The 10688-nt window shown below is 36.5% G+C and overlaps 1 protein-coding gene across 3 annotated transcripts; it reads right to left on the bottom strand.

The window, feature by feature from the left end:
• Positions 1-445: 445 nt before the first annotated feature.
• On the bottom strand, positions 446-7818 carry dnajc24 (DnaJ (Hsp40) homolog, subfamily C, member 24). Of its 3 annotated transcripts, none has more exons than XM_086074839.1 (5): positions 7710-7818; positions 7436-7539; positions 6486-6621; positions 3262-3330; positions 446-2926 (listed from the first exon to the last, which is right to left on the bottom strand). In XM_086074839.1, the coding sequence occupies exons 2-5, from the start codon at positions 7535-7537 to the stop codon at positions 2739-2741; spliced, it is 495 nt and encodes a 164-aa protein (XP_085930965.1). In that variant the 5' UTR covers positions 7538-7539; positions 7710-7818; the 3' UTR covers positions 446-2738. The 3 variants fall into 3 exon arrangements, with proteins under 3 accessions (XP_085930965.1, XP_085930966.1, XP_085930967.1); XM_086074840.1 differs by having other exon boundaries at positions 7436-7553; positions 7710-7737; XM_086074841.1 differs by having other exon boundaries at positions 7684-7724.
• Positions 7819-10688: the final 2870 nt, after the last annotated feature.

Raw genomic sequence — 10688 nt, 5'->3', positions numbered from 1 at the left:
CTGGCCAAAAGTTTTGAGAACGACACAAATGTACATTTTCACAAAATCTACTGCCTCATTTTTGATGATGGCAATTTGAATGTGCTCCAGAATGTTATGCAGTGATCAGATGAATTGAAATTATTTGCTAAATCCATATTTGCCATTTATCGGATCAGCATACCAGGGCAAATTGCAGATGTCTTGAAAAAAAGGGTAGCCACTGCAAATCGACATTTTGCATACATTTCAATTAATTGTCAATAAAAGTATTTGACAGTTGTGAAATGATTGTAATTGTATTTTAGTATATCATAGTAACATCTAACAAAAATATCTAAAAACACTGAAGCAGCAAAGTTTGTGAAAACCAGTACTGTGTGTCATTCTCAAAACTTTTGGCCATGAGTGTATATATCAAGCGTCCCACTTGCTGTGCTACAAAGGAAACAAAGGACACACTGAATTCATGCAGTCATGACTCACTTTATTAATATATGATGTGCATGCGGAAAATATTTATTTATATAATCATATTAATCTATACAATGGTGAGCATAATGACTATATGATACCGTAAGAGTTAATGTTGTCTTTGGACTAACCTCAATTTAAAATGACACAATCATGATGTGGCAGAATAGGAAAAGTAAATTATTCAAAGTTAGCCGCTTTCCTATACACACACAATGAAGTATCTCAAATGAGTGCACCTCTCATATTTCCAAAAATATTTAATGATATATTTTCATGGGACAACACTGAAAAAATTAAACTTTGTCACAATGAAAAGTAGCTCAAAATACAACCAAGAGCTTAACATCAGGCGACAAAAGTGAGTACAACATGGCACATCATAGGAAAGGACTCTATGAAGATTGTCAAAAAACAACAACTGTTGCTCTACATGAAGATGGCTGAGGCTATAAGAAGATTGCTACGACCCTGAAACTGAGCTGCAGCACAGTGGCCAAGACGATCCATTGGTTTTAACATGACGAGCTTCCAACTCAGAATCGGCTGGTCAGCCATTTTTGTAGTCATTTGTTTTTTTAGAGATCAGGAAACGGGGACCGAGCACACTAAACAGGGACAAATGAATTTTTCAACTTTCCCACACATGGGATCCACTTCTCCGGAGACCACCAAGTGACGTTGGGCGTAGTCTGCGTGGAGCGTCACATGACAGTACCGCCACGCCGGCTACGCCCAGGAACATCAGCTGATAAGAGGACACGTCACAACTGTCAGTTCGACAGCTTCAAAGGAAGGCGGCAGTCGACCATTTTTGTAGTGTTGCTAACGTGCCTCTTACCTGTGGCGTGTCAAATTTTGTGTTTTTTCTTGTTTGTTTTCACATGACAGGTATGGAGGACCAAAACTGCCAAAATTTAAAATAAATTAATGACTAAATAAATGACTAAAAGTTCAAATAAAAACTGATATTGAAAAATATAATTCGAAAAATGTAATTAAAATAATAAATATAAATGGAAATAACAATTATCTATATATATATATATATATAGATAGTTGTTATTTAGTTTGGTTCTGCGATTCGATTCAGAATCGATTTTCGATCAAGAACGATTTTTGATTCAAAATGATTTGATTGACAATGATTTTTGCTTCAATTTATAGATGTTCAAGGAATCGTAATGATCTACTCCAGTCTGACTCGCTAATGCTAATTAGTGCTCTACTCTCGGCACTTTTATCACTCAAAAGAACGGCTCCACGCTGCAAAAAAACTTTTATTGGAATAACTTGATCGTGACTTTTTCCTTCTACTTGCTAATGTGGCTACAACTTAACAGTGTATCAGACCGCAAGGAACCACACTGCCCCTAAGTAGCCAAATCGGGTACAACAAGAACAGCACTCCCAATAAAGGCACACACAAACAAAGGGAAGACGGTATAAAATAATTTAAATAAAATCGTTTTGGGGACATTTAAAATCGATTCTGAATCGTACTAAATGAGAATCGCGATTCTTATGAGTAGCGATTTTTTGGCACACCCCTAATATATATCGATTCGGCAATATATCGCGACATTACAGCGTGCAATTCTCGAATCGATTCGATATGCGGCCGAATCGATTTTTGATGGGAATATTCAACAAAATATCTTACTTAGGGTTAGGATTCACACATTAAGCATGGAAGAATTTTATATTAATGGAACATTAAGCCTTAATAAAAATTTGAGTTAAAAAAAAAAAATCGCAATAATCAATTTATATTTGTATCGGGATTAATCGGTATCGAATCGAATTATGACCTATGAATCGTGATACGAATCGAATCGCCAGGTACTAGGCAATTCACACCCCTAAAAAAAATATATATATATATATATATATATATTTATTTATTTTCACTTTTAGTCATTTATCCAAGACACGCTTAGGACCGCCCCCTCATTTGAATAACATTTCGTCCTGGCAGTATGGACCAAAACTGCCAAAATTCAAAATGAATAAATAAATGAAAAAACAAACAAAAATAAAAACAGATATAAAAAATTCAAAAATTAAATACAAATGTATTTATTTATGTATATAAATATATATTTTTAAATTTAATTTCCATTTATATTTAATTTTTCAATTATATTTTTTATGTCCCTTTTTATTTTCACTTTTAGTCATTTTTTTTAATTTTGAATTTTGGCAGTTTTAGTCCTCCATAGACTTTAAATGTCTAAACAGAAAAGGAGGAAATACACTCACAGAACTGATGCATGCAATCATTCTCATTGACATTGGGAATGTAGAGTCTTGTTCAATGACAGTTTGACATAAACACTGAGTGAGCAGGTATCACAGCATACAACCACATGTTGGCTCTCTTCATCATCATTCCCTTGCCTCCATGGTATCTCTTCTTCTGAAATGATGAATTGTCCACCACAGCGGCAGCAGTATGTATACACGCACTCATCTAAAAATGACACAACATGCATAAAAAATTGGAAGTCAACCCCAAAATTTGCTTTCCAATATGTTCTATGCAGCCACACTACTAAACATGGTATTTTGATTAACATTACGTTTAAACAGCAAAATCTACCTGTTTTAAACCATCGCAGGGGGCGGCCATATTTGCCACTTGCTGTCAACTTAAGTCAAGTCAAATCAAAGCAAAAAAATCTCAAAAAGCTAGTTAATTCGGGTCATTCATGTCTCAAGACACCACTGGAGTTTTTGTGTTTGGGAAAAATAAATACCAACACAGGGCCAAATGAAAATGATACATTGATTTTCATATGTACTTACCATGATCCCACGTCATGTCCTCCAGTGAGACGATAGAGTCAACTGGCCAGGCTTGTTGAAGTTCTTGAGCTGAAGGAAGAAAAACATAGCGACAACAATTGGTCAAATTTTCTGGACACCATGCATTACAGTATGTTGTCATTTTCATTAGCTTAATGAGGCTTTGGCTTAACCAGTAGCAAGGTTTGCAGGTCATGTCAATTAGAAGAACAGAAAATAGTCATTCATTTCATGCCATTTTAAGAAAAATTCTATATTGGGATTTAAAGGTGTTTCTTTAAAGTAATCTGTCATTGTTTTTTGGGGCAATTTTATGTATCAAATGACTAGTGGTATCAGTACTTGGTATTGGTGACGTTACAAGAGATGAGTATTTGTACTATTATCGGTTTGACAAAAAGTGGTATTGAACAGCCCTACAAATTTAATAAATAAATGTGATGAAATAAACACGTTCTAGCTTTTTTAATGTACAATAATATACAATATTTTGAGGTTTCTTTTATTGTGACTTACTTTATTCATTATACTTTATTATGAATCATGATATTATCTCCTATTATTATTTGTTGTTATAGTTATCTTTAATTTGTTTTTTTGTTGTGCCAAATGCCGTTGTGATGGCAGTGATAAATAGGGATGTAACGATAACGGCAATATCGCAATATTAAAACTGCCACAATATATTGTCGTCGTCATGTCACGATATTAAAAGCAGCACATCTGTTCAAAAAGTCAGGTTGATTTCCATTTGTGTAGTTCTAGCACCCTCTGGTGGCTAGTTTTTAGTGCAGTTTAATTTTCATAAAGCATGTTTTGGCCCTTCTATGTTTAAAATCCACGCTAATGGTCAGATGAAGGGGAACGTAATATGCTTATGAACTGAGTCAATGTGTTTTGTTGCTTCAATTCAATTATTACCAAATTATGTGGAAAACGAATGACTATTCAAAAATATATTATTTCAAATTGTATTGCTTTATTAATTGACATTGAGTGCTACTAAAAAAAACTGTGAAATACAAACACCAAGGAGCATCAAAAATGTCTGCTATTTCACCGTTGAAGGTGCAGCAACAATTGCAGGCCACACATTTGTACGCGCATTAACAGCAGTGCCCTTTGCTTGTCTTTTCTTCTCCAAATGAAGTAATGTGTGAACCGTCGCATATGCCTGATGCAAGTTTTCTGTGGAGCCTATCCAATATCAAATGTTTATTTTTTGCAAAGTCTGCCCAAGCAGATCTATTAACTTCACATGTCCAAATTTTTATTGATTTAGGACGATTTTTGACACTTTGAAACATAGCAACACTTTTTCCAGGGTCAATACCGATAACGATTATTAGAAGTCAAGGACGCCAATAACCAATATTTGGAGCCGATATTTATTTTCACTAAAAAGGAAAATATTGGCATCAAAATTTGAAAAAATACCAACTCCAGCTCTTAAAATTGTTGATTTTTTAAGCATATGTTTATTGAACAACTTTTGTAAAAAATATATATATATATTAAGAGTTTAAAAAACTAAATAAATATTAGTCAATAGACATCTTCGTTTTACAAATCTAATAAGAGCTTCAGTCTTCAAAAGTTAAACAAAATCTTACAAGTAACAAGTAAAATAGCTCACTATAGTTTTCTACAGAAAAAAAATCTTCCAAAATGTCTAAGTATCTTAATTATTAAAGTTGTACTTTTCTTAGTTTTTATTTCAAACAAAAACAGAAAGTACAGAGAGTTCCCAGGGTCAGCAGCATGTATTATTAAAATTGACTGAAATTTTAAATAAATAGTTCCCTGAAGTTAACACTTTCTTATATTGATCTATTATTGGCCGTATGAGTCTTCAAAATGTCCAATCCTGATATTTAAATTATTATGTCATAATATTATAAAATGCTGAATATAAGCGCCGATAATCGGCCCATCTCTAATTTTCTCCCTCACTCCAGTTTGTGTGCTCACTGTGCTGCGCGTCTGTAATCTTCGCCTTCCCCCTTCTGCTTAGGGTGGACACACAGAAGCTGCATTTCCCCCAGCAGTTCTAAACCTCAAATGCATCTTTTCCGTTTGACTTGACCTACGTAACCTACCTATCCACCCTAGATGGCGTTGGAAATGGTATTCCCCAAGTGTGTGATTATGCAGCACGGGCAGTACACATCTAGTGAATCTCCACGGCCATACCTTAACAAAATTGGGTTACTCCAAAACAGTGACATGTTCCAATATTTATGGTGCAACCCCAAAAGCAAGCTCCTGTTAACATCCAAGATATCCAACACATACTGTGTTTTAGGACACACATCCCGGTATTGTATTTCTGCAAGTGAACAACAAGTGCCAGCAAAGATAGTCATCGCAACTTTTTCTGCATTCATTAACAGCTAGCTAGAACTAGCTAACAACCTGTTTTTGAAATTTGTGCATGTGGGTGCGTATGTGCTGGGAAATAAAGAGGTAAGACAAATGAGAAGACAGATGAGGCTCAAAAGTATTACTTTGGGTTATGTTGCACAGAAATATTTGGGTAGGATTTTTCCTCTATAAAACATAATCGATGTGGTCTAATTAAACACATTAATTTGATATTCAATCAATTAAAAAGGCTAAATTTAACAGAGGAGAATCATGACCACATCAAACTATCATACATATTTTTTTTTAAATAACATTGCATTGACATTGCACTGGTAGTTACAAGCATGACTACAAACTGTTAAGTTATTAAAGGATCTTTGTGCAGTTTGTCACTTTTTTACTCACGACTGCCACCTCTGGCCCAAAGCGTAGCTGGAGCATCTGTGTCAGGCTCGTTCAATTTTTGTCTTGTTTTCATTAGTCGATGAAAATGCATACTAATTGAGTCCCAGTTATTGTTTATTAATGAGGGTTTTAGTCTAGTCTAGTCTTAGTGCGGTGAAAATTGTGTGTTGACAAAAAAAAATTTGTTTTGTTTTCCTTGACAAAATTAACACTAGTCTGAAGTTGAACAAAAGTGAAGTTGTTATTCAAGATAACATCTTATCTGTTCACTACAAATTTATATTAGAGTTCCTGAAGATGTCAGGGTTTCCCCTAGTGCTTTATTAGCCTGGCGAGTCGCCAGGCTTTTCTTTTCTTGGCCACTGAACAACAACACCCACTGCAAGTGTGAACATGTTCCTACTTAATTTTAAACCAAATACTCTTTCAACCACTACTAACTAGGTTATTACCTCTCCTCCGTTGATCATATTGTTTCCTAGTTTTGGGCTCACAGAGGATTTTCCAGGCTGCATCAATTTCAAGAAACTTCCGCGTACCAGACTCTGCTTCCGAGTCACACACACCTCCAAGACGGTCAGGGTGGCACTGTTGAAACGCATAAGCATTGGGAGAAGAAAAACATTTTTAATGTGAAACAGAAATGTGGACTACTTTTACAGGAAATAGTGCAAAAATTGTTCTACCACTAAATCAGGATCTTAGCTTTTGACACCACTAACTTACTGCATATCATCACATACTATTCTAACCATTTGGAGAGAAAAAAATTATGCCAATAAATGCACAGCCAAAATCAATCAAAGTCCTACTTGTTACTTACAGGTAACTGGTATGTGACTCAAATACATAGGCCAAAAACACACTTATTAAAAAGTAATGAATGGCTGTCTAGAATGATAAAAGCAAACACACCTCTACATATAACAGCAACAAATGATTCATAATTACAGTATGCTTGCCTCCACACACCACAAGTTAAGACAGTTTGATTGATTATCACGTGCATGCCGAAATGTCTTGAATTCACAGGGAAGGTTGCAGTGCTCAAGAAATCATTCATGTCATTAATAACCTAGCCATGCTGGTCACTGATCTTGTTCACAATCTGAAGAACCATTGATGTCCTGAATTGTTAATATGGATTGATAAAATTAGATTATTTGTGCTGTACGTTTTTTTAAATACTTGCAGCCCATTTTTGTGGAATACTTGACACGGCCCAGACACACCCAGCTGCCACACATTGGTTGCGTATGAGATAATAATAGAAGTTGAGAGACAATTAAAAAAAAAAAACAACAACAACAAAACATAGAAAGATGCATGGTTGGATCAGGATGGACGTACAGATAGAGACGGATAGATTGACAGTTAGTCAGTCAGTTAGTTAGTTAGTTACCTGTAAGGCCAGTTTCTGATATCTGTGTCTTAGCTGCTGGACTGAATCTGAAGGGCTGGCTCCGAGAACAGCATACAGATCCTTCTCTACAGTCTCACACATACCTAGGATCAAAAATCTAAATTAACAGAAACCGAAAAAGTTAAACAATCCGGCACAACTCGAATTAACAATAAGTAAAATGTAGTCGCTGCCGCTTGTCTAAATGCAAACACTGCCATCCTCAAACGTTTTAGCAAATTACACACATTTTGTGTGGCCTAATTGTTCAAACCTGGGGAAACGCTGTTGTTCTTGAGAGCAAGCTGTCCGCTGTTATTGTGAATCCGTTGGAAATAATGGATGTGAATATTAGTTCCGCATCTCACTGCTGTCTGCCTTGTACCGTACATACACCCCCTATCGTTTTTTTCTCGTCTGAAAAGAGAGAAGGCATACCAAAGTGCTAATTTGATGCCAATATCTGATTTTAGAATGTCTTTCTGATTGCAACACGTATTCTTCAAGATGACGAAAGTGACTATATATATTCCTCATGAAGCGTGAATTATGCGTCAACGTCGGCGCCGTTTTAGATGTGGCATAGCGGAGGGTTCGGTGCTGATCATTCATTTACTGCCTGGAGATACACACGTGGACAAAATTGTTGCCCTCACCACCTCGCTAGATTTTTGTGTGTGTTCGTTTTAATTATTTTCAATCTGTTATAAGACGATTTTCTAATTTAGCAGATGTTACTGATAGTTCAAGTTACAAATAGATCTGACTGTGAGGTCCAATGACATGGCTTTATGTGTATGCAGAGCATATATTGACAACCAGTCAGAATATTTAAAATGGGCTGACTTAATATTGAGTTGTGTGTATGGGAGAGGGGGGCGCAGTCTGTGTTTACAGGTTGCCCCTCAGGAGAATGGAACAGATGTTCATTAGAAATGTGTGAACTGATAAAAATAACAGAATACAACAGCAACAAGTTCTGGTTCATTAGAGATAGAAAATATCACATTAACACAGTAATGACTCTAGATAACGCATGACTGATATACAGTACTGTACAGTGAACCCCCACTATTTGCAAGGTAGGCACTAGGTCAGCCCACAAACAAGGAAAACCCGTGTATAACTGACACCCTTTGAAATGAATTGGAAAAATGTATTACAGTATATCTTTAGCTCCAAAACTAAAGATGCTGATAAACTATATAGAAACATACTTTATAGTATTTAATTAAAACCAATATGTGTTTTCCACGAAAAACGAGGGTGAGGCCTACCTTCCAAACACACACACACACACACACACACACACACACACACACACACACACACACACACACACACACACACACACACACACACACACACACACACACACACACGCACACACACGCACACACACGCACCCACACGCACCCACACGCACCCCCGCACACACACACACACACACACACCCACACACACACAAACGAATAGGTGAATGCAGTCCCTCGTGTGGATGTTGGCCACTGGCCTTCAGAATCCAGGCCTGGAGGGGTAAAGGTGGTCGGGTGCATAAAGAGGTGGGTGGTCTCAAAAGGCTGGAACACCTTGGCCGTCCGATTCTCTTGTACAGATGCTGGCTTTTGGAATGTGGAATTTCACCTCTCTTGAAGGAGGCTGGGCTGGTGTGCAAGCTTGAAAAGTTCTGACTAGGTATTGTAGGGCTCCCCTCCATGCACAGCTTGGGCTCTGGTACCAGTGCTCTTTATAGGGCTTAAACCCTATACCCCTCTTGGGTTGCACTTGACGAGAGCCGCCAAGAAGGTGTGGGCATACTTATCAAAATGTAATTTAAAAACGCACCTGAAGGAAACCTTTATAAAAGTCTGGTTTATGCAAAGTGTGTATACCACCAAAGCACTTCAATCCTTAGAAAATGAAGAATCGAGACGCGCAGTCCAGAAAGTAAAAACCCTGCCACAGTTTGGCTTTAGCCACATAGGCTTCTATTCAATTAGCAGGTAAAACAAACCTAGTTTTTACTTTCTGGACCTGGATTTGCCACATCTGTTTGAGGAGGCAAAGTGTCAGCACATTCCATGTGTGGAAGGCACGAATAACCCAAATGTCAAGGATGCCTGAATTTTTCCTGAATACCGTTGAACACAACGTCGTACAGTCACAACAAGGGAACTGGGAACCATAGGCATGTGTTTGCATGTGTGTGTCTTTTTTTCTATAGTTCTGTACTGATACCACATGCAATGACAAAAAAAAAAGGGTAAACCTCATTAACATCTGTTGAAAAATGAACAAATAATGACTTATTTTTATTTCGCCTGGCCTTGCTGCTACAGCATGCTGTCGTATCTCATCTTCTATTCAGAGCTGTAGGGTTTTAAATGTTTAAATGTTCTACAGAGTGTATTTATTGCATGTAATTATTTGCCAATTTTGCATTCATGCCAAAAATGTGTCCAGCACACTTCATCTATGGAAGAGTGTGGATACTTTTTCTCTGTATGTGTGCTTGTTTGCGTATTGTGCATGTATGCTGCACATGTGCATGCTGAGGCTTGGGATGTGTGAAATATGAATTCATGCATGAACTGAATTAATTCTCTGTGTGTGTGTTTTGAAGCGTGCACTGTATTAATTGCATGTGCATGTGCATTCATGCAGTACAAGAGTACCTGTAAACTTAAAGGGGGAGTCAATCTTAAACATTTCTTGACAATAATATGTTATTTGCGACCTCACTAATCCAAACCAGAATAGCATATTTAGATCAGTGGGTCTGCATAGAGTATATTATTGCCAAAAATATTTGTTGAGGGTTGACTTCCCCTTTAAACAAGAAGGAAAAACTCAACAACTGCTCGTAAATGAAATGACTTATAGATTTGTAGTCTATTTTGAGTGTTGCTGTGTTAATAAACTTTTTCAAAGCAGTCATCTTTAAAATGTTAAAACATTCTAAAAAATGATCCATGGAGTTAGTAAGTTAAGCTTAAAATCAAGGGCTTTCTATGCATGAAAATTCGTTTTATGAACACATTATAATCAATTGATAACTTATTTTAATAAGTTGATCTAAAATAAGATGAAGAAAGCAGTCATAACTCAATAATATATTGATTCTAAAAATACATTTTTGACTTCACTTACCTTCGAAGTAATTCAGTTAAGACTACTTAAAAATCTCAGAACTGTCCTTTAAAAGTTGAGTACAAGACAGATGTGCCTGGACCAGCAGTACAAACAGTTTTGA

This window comes from Leptonotus elevatus, chromosome 4, assembly GCF_054856555.1.
Source record: "Leptonotus elevatus isolate MCC_2025b chromosome 4, RoL_Lele_1.0, whole genome shotgun sequence".
In the NCBI taxonomy this organism is placed as follows: Eukaryota; Metazoa; Chordata; class Actinopteri; order Syngnathiformes; family Syngnathidae; genus Leptonotus; species Leptonotus elevatus.
This window is presented reverse-complemented; position numbering and strand designations above follow the sequence as displayed.